At 40.4% G+C, this 23,489-nt stretch overlaps 5 gene segments (V, D, J or C); all 5 read left to right on the top strand.

Annotated features, from left to right (window-relative positions):
- Positions 1-4,151: 4,151 nt before the first annotated feature.
- LOC122894530 lies at positions 4,152-6,550 on the top strand. The segment is given in 3 exon segments: positions 4,152-4,267; positions 4,473-4,787; positions 6,387-6,550. Coding segments are annotated over 3 exon segments (528 nt in total).
- LOC122894529 lies at positions 6,506-7,253 on the top strand. The segment is given in 2 exon segments: positions 6,506-6,668; positions 6,799-7,253. Coding segments are annotated over 2 exon segments (501 nt in total).
- A 4,469-nt stretch (positions 7,254-11,722) lies between these two features.
- On the top strand, positions 11,723-12,325 carry LOC122893314. The segment is given in 2 exon segments: positions 11,723-11,816; positions 11,929-12,325. Coding segments are annotated over 2 exon segments (390 nt in total).
- Positions 12,326-15,759: 3,434 nt separating this feature from the next.
- LOC122894528 lies at positions 15,760-16,370 on the top strand. The segment is given in 2 exon segments: positions 15,760-15,811; positions 16,030-16,370. Coding segments are annotated over 2 exon segments (393 nt in total).
- Positions 16,371-21,673: 5,303 nt separating this feature from the next.
- LOC122894527 lies at positions 21,674-22,345 on the top strand. The segment is given in 2 exon segments: positions 21,674-21,719; positions 21,864-22,345. Coding segments are annotated over 2 exon segments (528 nt in total).
- Positions 22,346-23,489: the final 1,144 nt, after the last annotated feature.

Raw genomic sequence — 23,489 nt, 5'->3', positions numbered from 1 at the left:
ATTATATCCACTCAGAGTCTCAGCCTGTCTTCACTCAGCTGAACTCACTGTAACTCACTGTATAATCTGAATGAGCTGAGCCAGCTCAAAGGCTAGTAACCCCATAATGAAACACCTAAAAGGAAAAAGAAAAAAAGACATATCCAAAAGGCTTTGGAAAGTAGAAAAGTGAACTCAAGTCAAATAATCATGAGCACATGTCAAAGTTTTATTTCAAATTATTGCAAGAGGAAAGCTCCTCAGGAAACAAGTTCAAATAATCAGCCTTGTTAGAGACATTTCGTAGGAGACTAGATTTTTTTAAAAGTCTGATTAAAGTTCATTAGTATGGTCAGAGGACTGGTTCATTATTATTCTATTTTTGAATGTCTGTGCACTGAATATTAGGTTCGTCAGATTATTAATAATCATTTGAGTGTGTTAACACTAATTTCCCAGGAGTTTATTTCATTAAAGTAAATCAGAAAATTGCTCTAGCATTTTATCAGAAATTATAAGTCCCATATGGGGCTATACATTACATTCTTCAAAAAAAAAGTCCATTCTAGACCAGTTTGGGGAAACTTATCTTTCTCAAAGGCATTCTAATCTTTACTATAGTATTTATAAATGTGGGAGAGAAGGGGTTTGGCAGACTTGGATGTTAACCTTCTTACAAGCTAATAATCTTATTGTTTCTTTGAAGATGCAGGACTCCTAGGTCACAGACAAAGCATTTTATTTTTGCAAAGCAAGAACACTGGCATATTTGCTTCAGTTGCCTTTGCTCTTAGTTTTCACAGGGTGATATAATGGGTGCACAGAAAAGTTATGCATGCAGTGGGATTATGTCATAGCTAAGGAACACTGAGCTTGGGGAATTTACTGCTTTTTTAGCAAGCAGCAAGCAAGCTTGTTCTTTGTCTCCGAGAAGACATTACCATATTGCTCAAGGTTGCTTGCTGCAAGCACAGTGTTAAAAATTGGTTCAGGTTGAGTGGTCATGACCTTACATTACTGGCACACCTAGCAAGATTTGTAGAAGTATGAAAGATTCATGGTGGATAGTCTTTCAATAATAACCACTCCATGGTCTTACACTGTGCATTTCTAGACATGTTTCTCATGAATATGCCAGTCCATCAGCCATGCTGATTAGTCTGACTGAAAGAGACCAAGACTAAATCCATTCAATTTGTCTTCAACAGCAGTTGATTCAAGCTACTGTTGGCAGAACTCTAAGGAGCATGATGACACCAATTTGCAGCATTAACCTCAACCATGCCTCCTAGGATCCCAAATTCAGTCATCTGTGATTAAATCCCAGGATACAGACAGCTAGGATATAAGTTAATATTCATTATGATCCATGCAAGGGAGTTTAAACTGACACACAGATCTTTGGTTTAATTGTCAAAAAAAAAAAAAAAAGACAAAGAAACAACCACGTTCCTGATAAAATAGTGTTCTCTGGCCCTTTTCTCCCCAGACATCAACATATAACCCAAGAAATCACAAGTTAACCCAGTTAGGGATTTATTGTTAAACTTGATAAGAGTCAACATTCCATCACTTTGGTTAAGCTATATGAGCATTGTTACTGAGTATTTGCAAACTCTAACACTTCATGAGGCATTGCTCAAGACTGCTTGGATGTCAGAAGCATATATGTTGGTACCAGTCAGATTGGAAAAAGGCTGTGCTGATTTATATTTGTGTGCACATGTGGGGATAGGACTCCATGTTGAGAAGCTTCCACTGATGGTGTCAGACACAGCAGAATAGTTCAGGACAGGCCATATTCATTTCAGTTTTTCTGTTTTCGCAGAATGTGCAAGAGGATGCCCAACCAGAGGAGGTCAAATTGCCAACTGCAGCTGTTGCTTGGCCCCAGCAGCCCACATGGTTGTCTTGCCAGGTGGCGTCCTGGATCCAGCACACAGAGACAGCATTCATCCCTCCCCCTTCCTGGCCTCTCAAGGTCTAAGGTTTTCCTTTCTCAGGTGCCAAGACTGTTGCTCTTTTTCTACTGCCACAAAACTGGAGATTTTTTTTTTAAAGATTTTATTTATTTATTTGACAGAAAGAGATCACAGGTATACAGAGAGGCAGGCAGAGAAAGAGAGGGAAGCAGGCTCCCTGCTGAGCAGAGACCCCGATGCGGGACTCGATCCCAGGACCCCGAGATCATGACCTGAGCCGAAGGCAGCGGCTTAACCCACTGAGCCACCCAGGCGCCCCAAAACTGGAGATTTTTATATGCAAGGAAACACACTCGTCTTTACCCATTGTGTGCTCGTTAACATCACTGTATTGTTTATGTACTTGACTTTTAAATTGTACAAAAAAAAAAAGAGGAGATACATACAATGTATGGCACTGCCATGTCATCGGTACCCAGAAGGTGGACCTGAAGCACATTTGAAATAGGTGAATTTAAATGGACACAAAATTATACTAGCATTTTCAATCTGAGATAAATCCCCTTTGAATGGAGGCTGCTCTGCAGTCCTTTAACGTTCACAAGACATATCTTAAAAATGTACTAGTGTTGAAAATGAAGACTACTTAAATCAAATGAGAGAGGGGACTGTGGATTTCCTTTTTGATTGATTTCTCAGCACTGTCCTTCCATCATCCGAAGGAGTTCCATATATTCTTTAGACAGCATTAGGCACGGAAGCTTCTGCAGGCAGGACAGCACTGATGCTATGTGGATTCTGTCATTCTGCCAGCACGGATATGGCTTTGCAGCCACCACAGTATTAAGTCTATTGGAAATTTATATTCATTTTTGTGACAAATCTTAAAAAAGGGTGGGGTGCTTCATATAAAGACTCTGCTTCAGGTCCACGTTCTATTTTTAAGGCTTTGTATTTGGTGTTCATAAATTTCCCAAGACCATGTATGGCTGCTATTTTCTGTGGCTGTCCCATCTCCTTTGGTTTTTACCTTTACTGAGAAGTGACTATGCGGTTTCTGTCCAGTGGAGTGTACTGTTAGAGAAGGGATTCCAATATTAGCCTCTTTTCCCTCATTCTGTTTCTGCCACAGTTTGGGAAGGGCCTGACCAGTCTCGTTGGTCTGGATACTGATTGCATGACTAAATGGCCCCTGAACGGAAGAGGACTGTGCCACTGCTCATCCGTAGCCACCAGCTTCTGTGAGGACACGTGACGGGCTGTGGACTAGGAAGGACAGCTATTGTCTGTGCTTGTTTCTCTGTAGCCCCAGGGAAGCTTCTGGCATACATTGCCCTCAGATAGACCTGGTTTGCTGGCTAGGGTAGGATGGATCTGCATAGAGTGCAAGACCAGATCTGCAACTTTTGGAAATGAATCCCTAAATACTAAAGCCTTATGCAAGAAAAGGAAATAAGAAGAATTAGGAAAATGAACATGTACACTAGGTTTTATTTATAGTTTACATATTGAAGTCAGATCCATCTCTATAGTAATAATGATAATAATAATAGCAGCTATAGTAAGCAGTATTTTGACACACATGTGTCATTGGTGCAAAACGGTATGAAGAATCGCAAGTTCCTCTAGCCCTTGGCCTTGCTAAAAAAAAAATATTGCCCAAGTTTTGAGCTAGAAACATGTTTATTTGGTCATATTTGGGGCCACTGTCTTGAAAGGTTTCTTTTGATTTCGAATAAATTTCTTTAAAAATTGGAGATGAGGGAATGAGATAGGAAGTGTCTGGCCTGATATGGAAAAGAGTACACAATATAAAATCCTCCTTGAATCGCATGAACCTCACAGGGCTTCTAAAATAGAATCCTCTGACTGCTTTTTCAGTGCAGGAAAGTGGCTGTTTTCTGTAATTGCTTTTGCTCAGACAAGTGTTACCATTTTATGTAAAACACATAACTGACTTGGACCACACACACTGACTTGGACCATGTGCTTCTTAAGATTTTAATTTTACTAAAGTGGCAGAGTTTTACTCTATCAGTTCATATAATAAGGATCTACATTTTGAACATTTCTTTGATGACTATCATGAGTCCACAAGATGGCAGTGTTTTCTCAGGGAGTGAAGAAACCTCAGGGTGTGTGTGTGAGAGAGAGAGAGAGAGAGAGAGAGGAGGGGCTTGGTGGTGTAGCAGGGGTGGTGAAAAAGTCTCTTTCTTCCTAATTGGTAGGAAAGCAGAAGAATTTGAAATGTCTGACCTAGACTCATTTTTTAGGGCTTAAAATCTGAATCCTCAGTGAACCTGGGGAAGAAAGAACGATGAAGTCCTCAAGAGTTTTACTGGTGATCCTGTGGCTTCAGTTAACCTGTGAGTTTGGGGCATCTCTCTGGGAATATAAAGTCCAGTATTTGGAGTTATCATCTATTCTGGGCCTGTGGGTAAAAACATGAATGATTTCCCCCACGAAGGGAGGGGTGGGATAGGAGGCCTGTGAAAATTCATTTAAATTCTGGAGAGTGAGCATCCACTACCCAAAGACTATCCTTTGACTGACCCCTGTCTTTTTTCATAGGGATGAGGAGTCAACAGAATAGAGTGGAGCAGAGTCCCGGATCTCTGAGCCTTCGGGAGGGAGATGCTGCCTCTCTCAATTGCACTTACAGCGACAGTGCTTCCCAGTACTTCACGTGGTACAGACAGTATTCCGGGAAGGGCCCTGAGTTGCTGATGTACATGTACTCCAAAGGTAACAAGACGGAAGGAAGATTTTCGGGACAGGTTGATAGAGCAAAACAATATGTCTCCCTGCTCATCAGAGACTCCCAGCCCAGCGACTCAGCCACCTACCTCTGTGCAGTGAGCACACAGTATTTCCCTGGCACCTGCTGTCTGTACCCAAACCCTCTAGGATCCCAGCACTGTCTGATATAGAGCCTAAGCTTCAGGGTAGAGAAATTCTCTTTGCTCTCTAGAAGCACACAGGAATTAAAAGCATTAGCCATGGCCATAAAATGCCTTATACCCATAGGCAGAGCATGGGAGCACAGAATGACTTCAGATTTCCTGAGAAGAATCGCCAAGTTAAGTATATAAAAAAGTTCCAGACACTGAGGAGTTTTGTTATGGTGATTAAAGACCTGCATGGATCAATTATGAAAGTACCATATGGTATTGAAGATGATGTCTTAGAAAATGTTGTTGAGGGAAGGAAGTTGATAACACCAAAGATTATACCAAAAGACCCCTCCTCTGGGGGGCGCTTGGCTGGCTCAATGGGTTAAGCCTCTACCTTCGGCTCAGGTCAGGATCTCAGCGTCCCGAGATCGAGCCCCACATCGGGCTCTCTGCTCAGCGGGTAGTCTGCTTACCCGCTCTCTCTGCCTGGCTCTCTGCCTACTTGTGATCTCTCTCTGTCAAATAAATAAACAAAATCTTTAAAAAAAATAAAAATAAAAACCTCCTCTGGAATTGCCCTACAACTTATGCCCAAGTCCAGGAAAAATGTTTCTGGCTTGATAGAATTAAGGCCTTGTGGTAGATGTTACAATTACAGGGGGAGAATGTAAAAGTCACATTTACTATAAAGCTGAAGATATGGCCCATTAGACAGGACACTGTTTATGTAGTCTAAAGTGTGGGAAAATCTGGAAATGGGGAGTTAAGATTTCTGTTCATTTTTGTTCCCATAATCACTGATAAAAAGATGCAACCTGGAATTTCCTCTCATTTCCAGTATGCTGGCTGCACTCCATCCAGCTTTATTGAGTTCATATAGATTCACTATCTGTATGTTGTATTTTTCTTACAATTATAATTCTGCTCACTTTTCTGTTTTTTTTTAGTGTGAGGCCTCCATCATTTGGCAAAATTTATCAGTCTGTTCTGACCACTGACAATTAGAACAGGACTCTCCCTTTCTCTGCTTAAACATGGGGTGCCCAGATTATTCTCTCATAGCATAAACACACATCAAATGTGTTCACCCGAAACCAAGGAATCTTCTTCACACTTTCTACCTGACAAAGAAAAGTACTGCCTTTGTAAGTCTTCACTGATTAGATAATGTCACATGTTCCAAGCTAATTTTAAGTATCATCCAGCAACACAAGGACATATGAAGCTCAGCTCCACTGAGGCAATTGATTTTAGTCCTTCTGCCTGATGAATGGCTTTCAAAGGTAATATAAAGCCTCTCAACCCTACTCCAAAGCAGAATATTCTCTTCTGTGACTAATTTCTCAGTGAAGTAAATTACTCTTCTATTTTTACAAAACTCCCATTTCTCCCTTATTTTGGGACTAATACCATGTACTACAGAAGGTGACGTGATCACAGATTCAGAGAGGAAGGAACACTTTCTGCTGAAGTTCTGATGATCACCTCTCTGAAATGGGAACAGAAGACAGCTAGCTCTCTCAGATCCTTGGTCCTGCCTGTGGAGGCAGAGTGTGAAGCTGCACAGAAGAGATGTTTGTTCTGGTTCCAGGTCCTCACCAGACACTAAGCCCCTCCTCCCTGCAGCTGGCTGACGTTATGCAGAGAAGAAACCATGACAAAAAGAGGCCAGAAGAGGAAGACTCCTTCTTACAGTTGTTGAAACTCATCAAAGCCACGGACTTGCCCAGCCCCACCTCCCCACTCTTCCTGTAGCTCTGAAGGCTCAGTGATCTCGGCTACTGTCCCACCTGCTCAGGAAGCCCAGAGTGTCTCCACTGCTCAGCCATGCTCCTGCTGCTCATCTCAGTGCTTGACGTGATTTTTGCCCCAAGTGAGTAACATTCCCTTTCCTTTCCTCCCTACACAAAAGTGACCATGTTCTAACTGGATGCGGAATAAAGACACCTTCTCTTACCAGGTAAGTCCGTCTTGGACTCACTGACTCGGCATTGACGTTACAGGAGGAATCGGAGCTCAGTCGGTGACCCAGCCCGATGCCCATGTCACTGTCTCTGAAGAAGCTGCTCTGGAGCTGAGGTGCAACTATTCCTATGGTGGAACTCCTTATCTCTACTGGTACGTGCAGTACCCCAACGAAGGCCTCCAGCTTCTCCTCCGGTACTTTTCAGGGAACACCTTGGTTAAAGGCATCAAAGGTTTTGAGGCTGAATTTAGGAAGACTGAATCCTCCTTCCACCTGAGGAAACACTCAGCGCATGGGAGTGACACGGCCAAGTACTTCTGTGCTGTGAGTGACACAGTGTCTGGGACTGCAGGTGGAGCTGAACACAAACCTCCTGAGACACTGGGACTTTTTGTGACTCAGGACCTCAAGAGAGAGTTTCCCCAGATCTCTTCCTCAGTGAAGAAATATAGGGCAGGACAGGCTGGGCTCTGGGAAACGCTTTATTCTTGAGTAGTTGCTTTAGCAGTAATGCTGTGTTGCATTAAGATAGACTTTGTTCCAGATAGAGGTCTTCTGATGAATTTCTCCAGGAGAGACGCACCTCCACCAATTCCCACGCCACTTCCACTCTGAGTATGTCATGAAGTGTCAGAGTTCTGAAGTGGAAAAGGCAAGAGCATTTGTATTTTTAAAAAATCACTTCTAGCATTCATTAAAGTAATTAGCACTGCCTCAGGTGTTGATCTCCATGTGGAAAACGGAAGTACTTGGTTATGATGTTAGCAGACAAGCTAGGCCACGTACGTTCTCAACAAAGGCAATGTGTACAGCATAGATTTTTAATCAGTGTAATATAGTCTCCACCTAGATTTGAAGCTTAACTGCTAGCACCTAAATATCCAACTGTGTGACACTGACATACTTTAACGTAAAATAGACTTCACAATACCTAGATTTCCATTCTTGTGTAACAGAAAGCCAGTGAACCTAATTTACATGATTCTTAAAGCAATATTGAGAATCTAAATGCCACCCAGTCATAATTGTTTTCTGAAATAGTTATCCCAGTGATTTTTGAATTAAAAATTTAAGGCTCTTAACCCACAAAAGGATATCAAATGTAATATCTGCTGAAAAACTCTTAGGTATTTTGTAAGAAGCCACACTAATTCATGATATAATATAAAATAGCATACTCAACAAAGATTTCTAGTCTTTCAAACCACATTAACGAAGTTCATAGGAAAATAGATCTCCATGACCAAAGCTCACGGTGTCAAAGATTACATTAATTCTAATAGGGGTATCCAAAACCAGGGAATATTTTTATTTCCTCTGAAACAGCTGTATCAAAGAGCTCATATGTTTAAAATGTTTTATATAAAAAAATAAAATAAAATAAAATAAAATGTTTTATATACACGATTATAACTCTAAATTATTATATGTGATTTATGTGATTTAAAAAATTGCCCCAAAATGTTATAAAAGTTTGTACACACAGGAATTAAGCCTCACAGAGCAGAAATTCATTTTGAAATTAGTAGTAAGTAAGCAATTATACTTCATGTCCTCCAACTTCTTTCTACATCTCTGTTCACCTCCTCTTTTTTACAAAGATTTTATTTTTAAGTAAGCTCCACACCCACCGTGGGGCTCAAAGTTACAACCCAGAGATCAAGAATCACATGCTCCTCCAAACAAACCAGCCAGGCACCCTATCCCCCCTCTTTTATTTTCTTCTGGGAAACATCTCTAGTATACTCCCAAAATAATATCTCTACTTAATCTACTGATAACATTTCTTTCTATCTTTTCTGGGGAAAAGGACAAAATGATCATGTTCTTATTAAATCTTTATCTAACTGTCCTCTGTTATAAGAAATGTCTCCTTATTTCTGGGTTCATTTTGTACTTTTCTGGGATGCTATTTGGGATATGAATACACACACACTCACATGTTTGTCTTTCCTGCTATCTTAAGTGTCTTAAGAATAGCCACAATGTTTCATTCAGTTTTTGATTTCTTAAGACCTAGCACAAGATCTAGTTTAAGAAGACCTTCAATAAATTGCTGTGGAATTATTTTTAAATAGATTGGAGAAATTACATGCAACCCTGAAGGTTCGGTTTGACAAGCTATTTTAAGATAATAGCCTTCATTAAATGGCATTTTGACAAAGAAACCAGTTCACTTAAAAAAAAAAAAAAAAAAAAATCCCCAGCCTGGTTTTCGACCAGTAGGGGCACTCTAGGCATTACTCTAAATGAGCGACTTTTTCCTTCTAGTTCTGAGATAGTTGATGTTAGTGAAAATTTGAATAAGAGCTAGCAGCAGTTGGGAGAGCTTCTGAACTAGTCATACCTTTTCAGGACAAGGAGATCACCATATACTCATCTGTGAGAACGGTCTGCTGCTGTGATGGGTGTGACAGAGAGGACTCCAAGCAGAACTGAGCATCATCTAGAACAAAGGGAAAGCTGGAAGCTCCAGGAGAAAACATTTACAATACTTATTTGCCATTTTGATGTTTACGACTAAAAATTATAAAGTATGAGCCTTTATCCTCACTTCAAAATTATTCCAAAGATTTCTACTTTCTGTTATACCTCTTCTGAGATTAGAAAAACAAGATAAAAAGGAGATGAGAAGATGAAATGGGAGAAAAATAATGAGCATAGGTAGAGAGAGAGGAGAAAAGAGAGTGAGGAGAAGAGAGATTGGGGAGAAAGAAATAGGACACTTCAAAATGTGTCCTATATGTCATAGTCACAGAACAGAATCGGCCAGGTGTACCTGCAGGGTATACGGGGAAAGTGTTGGAAAAGAGATGAAGGGAGATAAAAATGAGATCAGGGTGACCATCATACACATGTTCTATTTCCTTCCATCAACCAAAGTCTTGTTGGAGACATTGTATTTGTTCATGATGACCACAAGTCTGAGATTTACAGAATTCTCCTAATTACATTTAATTATGTTCACTTCTTTAAGGGAATTGAGTAAATTAACAATGCATTCAATGATGTATTCCTTCTTTGACACAGCTTTCCTTTTTCTTTTTTTTTTTTAAAGATTTTATTCATTTATTTGACAGAGAGACAGAGATCACAAGCAGGCAGAGAGGCAGGTAGAGAAAGAGGGGGGAGCAGTCTTCCTGCTGAGCAGGGAGCCCGATGCAGGACTCGATACCAGGACCCTGAGAACATGACCTGAGCTGAAGGCAGAGACTTAACCCACTGAGCCACCCAGGAACCCCATGACACAGCTTTCTTATAAGTGAATTCTCAATCACTTTTCAGATTATGTGTCCTGATTTTCGGCTAAGGAAATTGGGTCACTGACCCTGATCATTTTTTCAGGCTGTACTTGACCCAGATGAGGACTTTATTTCTCTCTGAAGCTTCTTTTTCCTTTCTTTACTCCCCTCTTGACATGTCTGATTCCTGAGGGCAGTCTATGTGGAGGCGATCCTCCACATAGAGAATGATAAGCCTAGATGTTTCTGTGCCCTTGGTCAGCTGTGTAGCAGTCAGCAGGGCAATGTCAGTACCCTGCTGAAAAAAACTAGAAGGAAAACTTTTTGCTCTCTGATCTCTTTGTACTGCTCTTCATTAAGGACAGACTCAGCCTACTTGTTACTTTCTTTTCAGCTATTTGGGGGCTAGAGGATAGGCTTTCTCAAGAGAAAAGCTTCCTTCTCAGAGCCCAGTGATCTTGGCAGGCCAAGCTCTCTCAGTGTTCCATAGTTTTCTCCTCTTCATCCTCGAGTTCCCTGATATCTGACCCCAGATTTATATGTGACTCCACATAGGATTCCCCACTTGAGCTCTCTTGGCATAGCCTGGCTGGTCACCACTCTTTGGCAAAGCACAGGGAGTCAGGGACACTTTCAGTCTATCATTTTTTCTAGAATTGCCTTCTTTCTAAGCTAAATGGGTGTTTATTTTTATTAACATGTAATGTATTATTTGCCCCAGGGGTACAGGTCTGTGAATCATCAGGCTAACACACTTCACAGCACTCACCATAGCACACACCCTCCCCAATGTCCATCACCCAGCCACCCCATCCCTACCCTCTTCTCCCCAGCAACCCTCAGTTTGTTTCCTGAGATTAAGAGTCTCTTATGGTTTGCCTCCCTCCCGATCCCATCTTGTTTCATTGTTTCCTTCCCTACCTCCCAAACCTCCTACCCTGCCTCTCAAATTCCTCATATCAGAGAGATCAAATGATAATTGTTATGACCTGTTTTTTAAAAAAACTTGTAGAACTTAAATTCTAAAGCGCCACTTCTTGATGTAGGGAAGGTCAGAATCAATGATGATGGATGAAAAATCTCTTGATCTGGTAATGTTTAAACATTTCATTAGCATACTTGTACAGAAGTTTAAATTTCTATGAAATGTGATCTATCAATATTTTCTATTATGCTTTCTGACTGACATGCTTAAACAAACTATGACCACCCTAAATTTATTAAAAAATAGCTTATCTTTTATTTTATTTTAAAATGTTAAGTATTATCTCACTTGGAATTTATTTTGTAACAGATATTAAGGTAGCTGTCCACATTGATTTGTTAATTTCTAAATGACTCTCCATTTATCAAGGCACATTTCATTTTTTTTATCTTACCTTTCCCCATTTTTGTTACAACTAAGTTTCCATCAGTAATTTGTATGTTTGAACTTTCAATTCCATCCCATTGATCTATCTGAACCTTTATAGTAGTACACTTTTTCAATTAGTAAGGCATTCCACTTTGTTTTATTAACTGTAGAGGAAAATGCCTCTTCATTCTGAGAATGTCAAGGCTTCCTGAAAGACCAAGATCATCTGCAGTATCCAGTTTTGCCTCTAGAGGAAGATGTTGCACAAATTGAACTTCACAAAAGCCAGAAACCAACCAGGTCTTTGAAGAAGAGCTTTCACTTTACATACCGGTAAACTCACTTACCACTCTGTCAGTGTCCATGTGGCTGAACTGTTTGCAGAAAAGAGCCCGTTTCTCTGCAGCTCTGACATGAAGGCCACCCTCCTCTCAGTCTTGGTGACAATATTCACACTCGGTGAGTATAATGCCTTTTTATTCTCTTTCTGGTGTCTTCCTGATTTAGATTAGTTGAAAGGAATATTCTCCTCAGTCTGCAAGACTTCTCTGATGTTAATTTGGTGTCACAGGAGGAACAGGAGCTCAGACAGTGACCCAGCCTGAGGACCACATCTCCGTCTTTGAAGGGGACTTCGTGCAGATCAAGTGCAACTACTCGTATTCTGGGAGTCCCATACTCTTCTGGTATGTCCAGTATCCTAAACAAGCCCTCCAGTTACTCCTGAAACACATCTCAGGAGAGAGTACCAAAGGCTTCGTGGCCAACCTTAACCGAGATGAGACATCTTTCCATCTGAAGAAACAATCAGCTCAACAGGAAGACTCAGCCATGTATTACTGTGCTCTGAGTGACACAGTAACTGGTTTCATAAGGGAAGCAGAGCACAAACCCTTTAGGAGTTACAGAAAGTAACCTGAGCCAAAATCAAGAGTCTGACACTTAACCGACTGAGCCACCCTGGTACCCCTCTTCATAAGTTCTCTATACGGCCATGGTGGGGTATTCTTTCTCTGGAGACTCACGTTGAGTTTACCTCTTAGATATAATATCATTGGTTGTCAGTTAGCTATAGATTAATCTCAAAAATTTGTCCAAGGAAATTCTCATTACCAACTCTGTTTAATTAGTTTTAAAGATAGAAGTGTGTTTCTTCTGTCTAGTAGTACCTGGAAAAAGTACTTCTGAAATAAACTATATAGCACAGCAAAAAAAAAAAAAAATTTTTTTTTCTTGGCCCAAGACAACTCTCCAGTGGGTTGGGTCTCACCTCTCCAACTCCTCTGCCACCCAATCCCACCCCACATATGTTCATCACCTTATACCTAAGCACAGTTCCTTGAAGGTACTATACTGTTTCATGGCATGTGAATGCCTTTCCTGTCATGCACTTCACGGACTCCGACTAACTCAACCAGAAGAAAAAAGAAACCCACAATAATCCGAATCTAATCAGTAATTATTAATACAAGTAATTAAAAAGAACTCTAAAGAACATAGAAATAGCATATGCAGGGAGAAGCTCTTACTTTAGGATTAAGCCAGGGTTCCCAAGTAAGTGACATATTATAATACCGTACTCTCCAAGGATTCTGATCTCGCTGGGGAGTATGTGGCTGCAGCTTGCAGAATGGTGGAGAAGTGTGCTAAGGTGCCAGAGAAAAAGGCTGGAAAGCAGAAAAACACCTACCAGGGTTCCAACAAAGTTATAGGAAGCTAGAAAAGGAGCAAAACTTGCTCTGGGGACTCGGCAGTCTTGCCAGGAAGCTGATGTGTGGCTGTCACTGAACCTTATTGCGAGTGAATCCCACTGCATGTCCCTCAGGCTGGCTGGACAAGAACTTCAGGAACAAGAAATGCAAAGACATGCCAGCACCAGGAAAAGAAGCTTATCCCTCCTGCCCTTCCACGTTCCTCTTATTGGCATAGCTTGATATCATGTCAGCTGGTGACAGAGAATGTTCCATGGAGCGGGTCCAATATCGCAAAGGGGGCACTTATTTGGCAATAAGAAAGAAAGGCAATAAATCAATGACTGGCACACTTTATTCTTATGGTTACTTATCTTTCATAGGTACCTCTGCATGCACATTTGAACTTCTAAACAACAATGAAATGACTATGTTACAATCTAGCAAGCTAAAACTGTCCTTTGAACAAGAGAAGTTCTTAATCTTTCCCCAAAATGAGACCTGTAGTCCCAACAGTCATTAGCCCTCTCTTGCTGTATTAATCACTTCTAAAAATTCAGAGGAAATTCCATTGAATATGCTGTTATGCACAGACTAAATCACAAAGTTAATCTCTGACAATTTATACATAGTGGTGAGAAGGAGGGAGAAAGAAGAAAATGACAGCATATACAGAAGAACACACACGTATAAAGAACAAAGGGAAGACAGAGAAAGTTACCACGTTCTTGGAGTCCAGATTTTGTCAGGGGGCTGCAGGTGACACAGCTCCGTTTCCCTGCCCGAAGCCAGAACCCTGCTGGATTTGGGTTGTTTGCCTTGAAAAGTGACCCCAAACTTCATTCTCAAAGGATCTGAGCCCTAAATGATCCTGCTTTTTCATGTATTGCTCTGGTGTTCCATTAACATTTACAATGAAAAGTTTCCCTTTCACCCCAGCTAGCTCACCTCCCAGTTCTTTCCAGAGGTCAGTAATGTTTCCATTTCCCTTTTTTTTTTTTTAAGATTTTATTTATTTGAAAGAGAGATCATGAGTGGGGGAAGGGAAAAAGGGAGAGAGAGAAGCAGACTCCCCCTTGAGTGGAGACCCCAATGTGGGGTTCCATCCCAGGACCCTGGATCATGAGCTGAGCCAAAGGCAGATGTTTAACTGACTAAGCCACCCGGCTGCCCCTCTGTTTCCTCTTCCTGCTTCTCAATATACTTTTCCTGTATACAGCCAAGTAGATACAAATAATAATGGAGCTAGATTCTTGGGAAGCGGTAGAAGAGTCACTTAATTTCTTAGAGCCAGGGCTCATCTTTTAACCACTAGTAAAAAATTTCATCACAAATTTTTTCAAAAGTATGTAGCAGAGACCAGACAGATTAAAATGTAAACTCCTTAAATTACATCAGTTCTTGCTCAGAAAGCTTTACTCTTTCTTTGTCTCAGAGTGACAAACACCCAGGTTTGCTGTGGTAGTCACCCAACACAAACCTTCTTCTAGAAGTACCTCCTAGCACTCTCCAATCTCCAGCCAACAACCTCTCCCCTTCTTCCTTTCTTTCCTGTCTTCCTTATGTTTCTTCCTTCCCCTCTTCCTCATCTCTCTAGTTTACACACAGAACATCTTAAAGTCAGTTTTTGAAACCATTTAGAAAATACTCTAGGGGGTGTTTGCCATTCTTTTTTACTGCTCAGCATCAGGAACCATTTTCTTGTAACAACAATAATTTTTGAGTCATTATTAAATGTCAGGCTCTGCTCTAAATAGTATTTTATTATCTCATCAATCATTTCCAGAACTCTAAAAAAGCAATATTATTATTACGCATCATCCACATTTTATAGTCAAGAGAAAACAGGCACAAATGATATAAACAAGTACTGAATGGGTAGATCTAAACTTGACCTTCCTGGCCTGATTGCAAAGCTGGTTCTCTTCCTGTACCCTACCGATTGCTTCCATAGAAACAGAAATATCAGATACTCATTATTAGGAGATGCATTGTCTCCCCACCCAAATTTGTACGTTCCTAGCCCCCCAGTACCTCAGAATGTGACTGTATTGGGAGTAGGGTTATTAAAGAGGTAATTAAGTTAAAATGGAATCATTAGAGTAGGCCCTCCTCCAGTATGACTGCTGTCTTTACGAGAAGAAATTAGGATTGGACCACAGGCATAGAGGGAGGACAGTGACGTCACGGCAGGAAGTGGCATCACTGCTTTATAATGGTTTCTGATTCGCCCTTTTTTCCTTTTAAGAGTACATTCTATCAGGGAGCCTGGGTGGCTCGGTGGGTTAAAGCCTCAGCCTTTGGCTTGGATAATGGTCTCAGGGTCCTGGGATCGAGCCTTGCATCGGCTCTCTGCTCGGCGGCGAGCCTGCTTCCTCCTCTCTGTCTCTCTGCCTGCTTGTGATCTCTGTCTGTTAAAGAAATAAATACAATCTTTTAAAAAAAGAGAGAGAGAGAGAGAGAAAGTACATTCTATCAGCAATATGATGCTGCTACCACAAGATGGCAGTGTCTCTCCCCAGACTCAATAGGTTTGAAATCAGTTTGTGTGTATTGAAAACGATTGGTTGGCTTCTGATTGGCCAGGTAAGACTCCAGCATCCAGACAGAACAGATAAATATACGCCATAGAAACAATGTTTTCGATTGAGTACCCTGGCCTCATTTCAGTCCATAGAGCCGAGTCCGCTGTGATCCCAATAAGGAGAAGAATGGAGAAACTCCTGGAAGTGTCTTTGTTGATACTTTGGCTTCAACTGCCCAGTAAGTTGGGGCTCTTGGTAATGGAAACGGGGGGGAGGGGGACCAAATTTATAGGAACAGGGTGACCTATGCTCAGAGACCACAAGACTGAGTTTGGGCAAACTCTTCTTGTTAAGTTGAAAATGTACCCGAAAATTATGGAAAGAAATGTAAATACTAAAGAGTAAAAGTTCAATGACTGACTCTTGGTGTCTGTCTGGCCTTCTGTTTTTGCCTAGGGGTGAACAGCCAACAGGAACAGCATCATCAGGTCCTGAGCTTCCAGGAGGGTGAAAATGCCACCATGAACTGCAGTTATAAAACTTCGATAAGCAACTTACAGTGGTATAGACAAGACTCGGGTCAAGGCTTTGTCCAGCTGATTTTAATACGTTCAAATGAAAGAGAGAAACACAGCGGAAGGCTACGGGTCATCCTGGACACCTCCATCAAAAGCAGTTCTTTGTCCATCATTGCTTCCCAGACTGCAGACTCTGCTACTTACATCTGTGCCACAGGACACAGTGTTCACCAGGCACTTGCAGCCTCTGCACAAACTCTGCCCAAGCTGCCCCTTTGAAGCCCCACAGTAGGAAGCATTCGTGGTTAAGTCTTCACAGGAAAGAGAGTCTATAAAGAGCGGGCAAGATGAAAGACGGACCCTCTCATATTCATGATTTCTTTGGAAGCACCTTGTACCAAGGCGAAGGGCATGAAGTTTAGAGTGAGAAACTACAATGCCAGGTTCAAATCTGCTAATCCCAGTTCTATGGCTTTGGGCAGAGCATCAGCACAGCAGCCTTCCCTTTCCTCAATGGAAATGAAGGGCTTGGAATGACAAGCCCGAAAGGCCCTCCAAGCTCTAATTTTATCAGGGAAGAAGCTAAACTCTGGACACTTATAGAGGATGAGGAAGGAATTCTCTGTATTAGAAGGTCTCATATGTTCAATCCTCTGGTGACCCAGATGGCCCCTTGAGATGTATGTGTGAGATTACTATCACCTCCCTCCAATTCCTGTATAGAAAAAAGAAGTAGAAAGGATCTTGGAACTCTTTCAGCCAAATTTCCCAATTTAAAGCTGAGAAATGGAAACATTGTGTACCCATAGAAACAAAACTCCAAAAATTATTCTGCATTTACTAGTCCTGTGATTTCCAAGCCTCAATCTCCCCACAAATCAAAGGAGAACTTACAAGATAAAGGCAGAGCAAGTGGTTCTCCCCACTTGGGTGAGAGATGTATGTTCCCCACTGCCACTGCCCTGAAATTTTATTTTTAAAAAGTGGGTACTTCTATTATCAAACACATAGCAGTTTTCATTTATGTCTCTTCCTAATAGTAAATAAATGTTGGATATAGTTGTCAAGTATAATTCAATTATCATTAACATACAGTGTTATATTAGTTTCAGGTATACAGTATAGTGATTCTACAACTCTATATATTACTCAGTGCTCCTCATCATAAGGGTACTCTTAATCCCTTTGCCTATTTCACCCATCCCCCCATCCACCTCCCCTCTGGTGACTACCAGTTTGTTCTCTATAGTTAAGTTTGGTTATTTATTTATTTATTTATTTATTTATCTATTTCTGTGTTCACTTGTTTTGTTTTGTGAATTCCAAATATGAATGAAATCATATTGTATTTGTCTTTCTTTGACTGATTATTTTGCTTAGCATTATACCATCTAGGTCCATCCATGTTGTAGCAAGTAGCCAGATTTTATTCTTTTTCATGGCTGAGTAATATTCCGTTATGGTCATCTCTAGCTATGTCTATAGATCTCACATCTTCTTTACCCATTCATCATCAATGCATACTTGGATGGCTTCTACATCTTTGCCATTGTATATAATGCTACTATAAACATAGAGATGCACATATCTTTTCATATTAGTGTTTTCCTTTTCTTTGGGTAAGTATCCTGTAATGGAATTACTGGATCATATGGTTTGATGTAACTTTCTTAATTAAATTTTGATACTACTGGAAATGTGTTTGTGGAGAAAATTGGGCATTTCTATTTATGTACATGTTTGGTGAAAAAGGTGGGGGAGGATAGAGGAATGTTCTACAGGGCAGTGGTTCCCAAATGCCAGACTTCAACCATCAGCATCACCTATATCAGAATCATCTAGAGCACCTTTGAAGATCTGAAGTATTAGGCTCTATCCCAGCTTACTCCCTCAGTCGCTGATGGAAACAATGAGTTTGTGTTCTTAATGAACATTTTCTGTATCAGTTTAGAGATTCGTTCGGGCTCATGTCACAGAAAACTAAAGTGATAATATTTTTAACAGGCTGGAATTTATTTTCCTCTCACACAAAGAAGCTCTATCATATGCAGGGGTGGTATGCTGGCTTCATCATGTTAGGAAAGATCAAGTGTCTTTCTAGTTCACTGCTCTCATCCTGAAGGTGTCACTGTTGGTTTTATACTTTAAAGAAACAGCTAGAGATCTGTCCATTTTATACACCCTCCAGGCAGAAAGAAAGAGAAAATCAGAGGGCAAATGGGCACATGATGGCTAAGTTAATCTTTTCCAGAAACTATACCCAATGGCTTCTATTTCCATTTCATTTTCCTGAGTGTTATTTAATGTCTCTACCTCTCTCCCATCTGCAAGTGAGGCTGAGATATCAGGACTATCTTTTGTTTTAACATGTTGCCACCCACGTTAAAATCAGGATTCTATTAGTAACAAAAAGGAGACAATGGGCATGACCGAGGGAATGAGCAGCTTCTGCCACAGCCTCACACCAGGGTGTATCAAGGCTCATATGCTTTTTACCTATTCTTAATTATTTATTTTTGAAACACCAAAACCAATCTATCTCCCAGTTCTGTTAAATTTCTCCAAAAGTCTTCCAGAAGACATCACAACCCCCACAACCTCTCAGACTCAACTCCACAATCCTAATTACAAATCCACCTTAATCCTTCGTTTCCCCACTCTTAGCACATTTAACATTTGACCTCATGACTCCTCAGTGTAATCCTTTGGAGTCTGGTCAGAGTGCAAATTTGACAAGGTCAGTCACCTGGATCTACACCTGCTCTTAGAATAAAGAAAAACTTAATGACCTACAAAACCTTGCATGATCTAGGATCTTGCTACTTTGACAAGCTCATTCCACAATATCTCATCTCTCTCTCTCTTCTTCCCACTCCCTGTCTGCCTGTCTCTGTCTTTACAAATACTGGTGTTATTTAAGTTCCTTAAAAGCATTTTGTTTCTCCTATATGACCCTTTCAGAGCAACTTTCGGTGATTTTCTCATTCTTTTTCCCTCTCTGAAATTTCTTTTCCCTCCCTTCAAAAGAGTAAAAATTACCAAATGTCTGCTCTTTCTTGTACATCTGGTGAAGAGTAACTGAAGAAACCTTGATGTGTACTCTGAGAATCATAGACCCCTGCCTTTTCAAACTTGTAGTTTTTCTTTTATTTCTTTGATTATTTTATTAAAAGCTATTTCCACTACTACTCCGTGAGCTCCCTAATAGCAGGGACTATATCTGAGTTTTTACTCCTTAATCCTCAGCACCAAAATATCTTGGGCATTAAGATCATCAAGTCTCCTTCTTCTCCTTTCTATTATTTGCTTATTTAATATCCTTCCTTTATTTTAAGCATCCTCAAAGATAATATTGATAATATTGCAATGAAAGGACAAAAAATGAACACATGGCTGAGTCTCTCAGACTGTAACCTGTGGGACTTTGGAGGTTTTTGGGTAAATTCCCAGGGCTAAGTAGGGGTTGGCAAACTATAGCCCACAGGTCAACCTGGCTGCCACCTGTCTTTGTAAATTAAGTTTTATTGGGAAAAGAGCCATGCCCACTTATTTGTGCACTGACTCTGGCTGCTTATACTGTGACAGCAGAGTTGGGTGTCTGCTCAGAGATATGACTTCAAAACCTAACATATTTACTATTTTACAGAAAAAAATTCTGGCAACCCCTGAAAATAGGAATTACTTGAGAATTTTTAGATTTGTGGAGTTTTCTGTTTGATGACAATAAAATAAAACAATAATAGCATATTTCTAACAGTCTGTATGACCAACTTAGAATACTCTCCTTGGTTTTGATACTTTTGTTCTTTATGTCACTTTTCCTAAATTAAAGACAAAAGAATTAATGACATTTTACAAATAAAGACATCACAGTTGTTTAAATGGAGAAAATGGCTTGAGAAATCTTGGTTATGATATGGCATGTGGTACTAAACACGGGCCAGACTCCCAAGAACCTATGTTACCATGGTTACCACAGTGTTTCCATTGGAAAAGGGTGAGTCACTCACACTCAGTGTTTGAATATATACAATTCAATAGATTTAAGAGTAGCAGTAAATGCATAATATGTTTTTCTTTTCAGTAGTGAATTTTGGGAGTTTTATTACATTATTTATTTTACTTTTGTAAAGTGCTAAGTTAAATGACTGTTTTTGAATAGGAAAAGTAAATGTATTCGGAACAACTGATTATAATAATCCAGACAATAATACATGAAGCTCCAAATCATTTCAATCCAGTCAATTACTGAACTACACATATCTTTAGTATTCCTCTAATGAGTCTACACGAATCCTTTAGTTTCAACAGATGATCATCCTTCATGTTATTTGAACTTGAATTTGATTGATTTTATATTTTGTTTGCATTTTTTGTTTGATGTGGTAATTGTGTAAGAACTATGAGCCTAAAACATTTATACTGAACTTCATTTTGGTGTATATTATGGCATCATAATATTTTTAAAAAAATAGTATGAGAGTGGTTCCTTATATGAAGATCTGTAACTTACTCAATTTTGAGAAATACTGAATGCACCTGTTATTGAGGTCTGGGATCTGACTCTGGAAGAAGCTGGGAACAGGTAATACCAGCTTACGCTTCATAAGAAGATAATTGTACCTACCAGACATATCCACTCATTCATTAATCACTCATTCTTAAGGTAGTTTTTGAGCATCTCCTAATGGCTTATATATTTTGAGAAACTGGCCACTGAGACTAATGAGATTAAGTTCCTGATCTCAGGAGCACCAAGTCTAGTTTGAAAAACAGAACACAAATGATTCTACTATGAGGTAGTAATGACAGTGTAGATAGATATGTAAAGTGGGAACAGAGAGGGACTCCCTTGAAGACCTGGGGGTGTCCTTTCGCAAGGAAATGCTGTGTAAATTGGTTCTTAAAGAATGACTAGAAGTTACTTAAGCAAAATCAGGGGAGAAAGGGAGCACATTGTCAGCAGAAAGGCTCTTCCCTTGGCTGGAGGGGGAACAGTGGATGCATGTGTCAAAGAAAGTCTCAGATCATGCTTTTTTTACACTCTCAGTATATCCTAAGTATACTAAGATAACCTCAAACTAGCTTAATACTCAGCGTGAAGAGACACTAGATGCTAGGATTAAGGAGATTTAGGGAGCCATGGTGCCCTGCATCTTAGAGAGGGTGATAGAGGTTTACCCATTGTCTTAGTCTCAGGCACCACCTTGCAGTCTGCAAAAAGTCCTTCCAGGAGCCCTCCCCCTCCCCCTAAACTCCTATTTCCTTTCTATGTCTACCACTTCAGCTCTGGGCCAGGGTAAATACCAGTTCAGTTGGAAAGTGGCAGGCAGGATCACGGGGGAACCACAGAGGGCGCTGCTCTCTTCAGTCTGTGGTTTGACACAAATTCATCTTCCATTTCTGTACACGTCTTCTTTTTTAGAGCCTGTGAGATGAACTTGCAGAGCAGTTTGTCTTGCTAAACACATGAACCCAGATTTTCTAAAAGAGTCCACTAAAGGATCAAGAAACTAGAGGAACAGCCCTCTCAGCTTTGGATGTATCCCCAGATAAAACCTTCTGCTGCTTCTCCACAAGCCATGCTGTCTACTTCCTACTCAGGACTTGTAATCCTGCTGATACTGAGTAAGTAACATTTATTCAAAATTCCCAAGATGTTCTATTCTTTGGTTTTAGGATGACTTTTTTTTTTTTTTTACCCTTCCTAAAATGGAAACTATCCTTTTTATATTATCAATATAACAAAGTCTTTACTTCTTTTTCCCCTAGGAGGGACCAGTGGAGACACAGTGACCCAGACAGAAAGTTCTGTTACCCTCCCTGAGGGGACACTGTTGACCTTGAACTGCACCTACCAGAGCAGCTACTCGGTGTTTGCTTTCTGGTATGTCCAGTACCAAAACAAAGAGCCCAGGCTCCTCCTGAAGAGCTCATCAGAAAACCAGAGGGTAGAGAATCACGGTTTTCAGGCCAGTCTTAAGAGTGACAAGTCCTTCCACCTGGAGAAACGCTCCGTGCAAATGTCAGACTCAGCCGTGTACTACTGCGCCGTGGAAAGCACAGTGAGAGCAGCAGTAGGGGGAGCTGAGCGCAAACCCAGAGGGGCACAGCAGGGGCCTGGATGTGCGCAGGCTGGAGGGCAGAAAGGCGATTTCTCTGGAGTCAGTGTGCTGGGCTGGACACGGATAGAGGGGAAGGAACGAATTCCAGCTCAGATGTCTCCTCGCTCAGGAATCCTGGCGTTACTCTGAGCTAGGAATGGAAAGAGGTGATCTAGGTGAAAACGTAGGTTATAGATATGCTTGTAAATAGACTCCTATAGTACATGGCCTTTTGTGTCCAGCTTCTTCACATAGCATCATCTTCTCAAGGTGTATCTATGGGTCAGTACTTTATTACTTTTATGGCTGCACAGTAATCCATTGTATGGACACCTCATATTTTCTTTCTCCATTCATCCTTTGATGGGCATTTGGGTTGTTTTCACTTTTTGGCTATTGTGAATAATGCTGCTATGAACATTCATGTATGGCGTTCTGCTCTTTTAAACTCTAATATATTGGTTAGAGGTTTCTGAATATTTTTGGTTTTTTGATTTTGCTTTTTTTGGTACTAACATTTCTTTGTGGATATAAAATGAACAAATATATGAGAAAGTGCTCCTTACAAATAACGATTTATACCAAAGTAAGATATTACTATTCTAAGGCATAACTACAGTCATTCAAAAAAATTTCTAAACATCTACTCATATGTGCCAGTTATTTTAATAAGTATTGGGAATACAGTTTAGGTAACAGAGTTTCCTGTCTTAGAATTTTATAACACAGTGCATTAAAATACCGCATAAGTCTTAAAATAATAGCTTTTTTCACAAATCATTTTATTCATGCACTGACTTCTATTTGTTCCCAAATATTTATGGTGCTTACAGTTTTATGGGCATTGGGCCAGGCACTTTAAATTCCTCTCCACCTCTCTCTAGATACTACCAAATTCTCATTTTACAGATGACAAAATTGAGGTTTAGAAATGTTAAGTGACTTAAGGTTACAAAACCACCTGGGAGCAGTAGTTGGTCTAGGCCCAAATCTGATACGTGACCAATATTCTTAATATTGAGGCTTCTAGAAATCTGTCCTTTTTTTTTTCTCCCAGAATACTATTGTAATCTTAGATTTCATAATTGTCGATGTTTTCCTTTGGTGGAGAAGAACCCAATGCAATAGTAAAAGCTGTAGTTTACTCAACTGGCAATCACAGGAGTCTAGATTCATTCTTACTAAAGACAACACAGTCACCATCCTTTACGTTCTTGAACCACAAGGCTGCTCATACACTGTCTGACTGAATAGCCTGGCTATTTGAGGAGTCATCGCTGAGCCCCAGGGGCTG

Source organism: Neovison vison, chromosome 13 (assembly GCF_020171115.1).
Source record: "Neovison vison isolate M4711 chromosome 13, ASM_NN_V1, whole genome shotgun sequence".
Classification (NCBI taxonomy): Eukaryota; Metazoa; Chordata; class Mammalia; order Carnivora; family Mustelidae; genus Neogale; species Neogale vison.
Note: the sequence above shows the minus strand (reverse complement) of the source record. Positions and strands in the feature narration are given on the sequence as shown.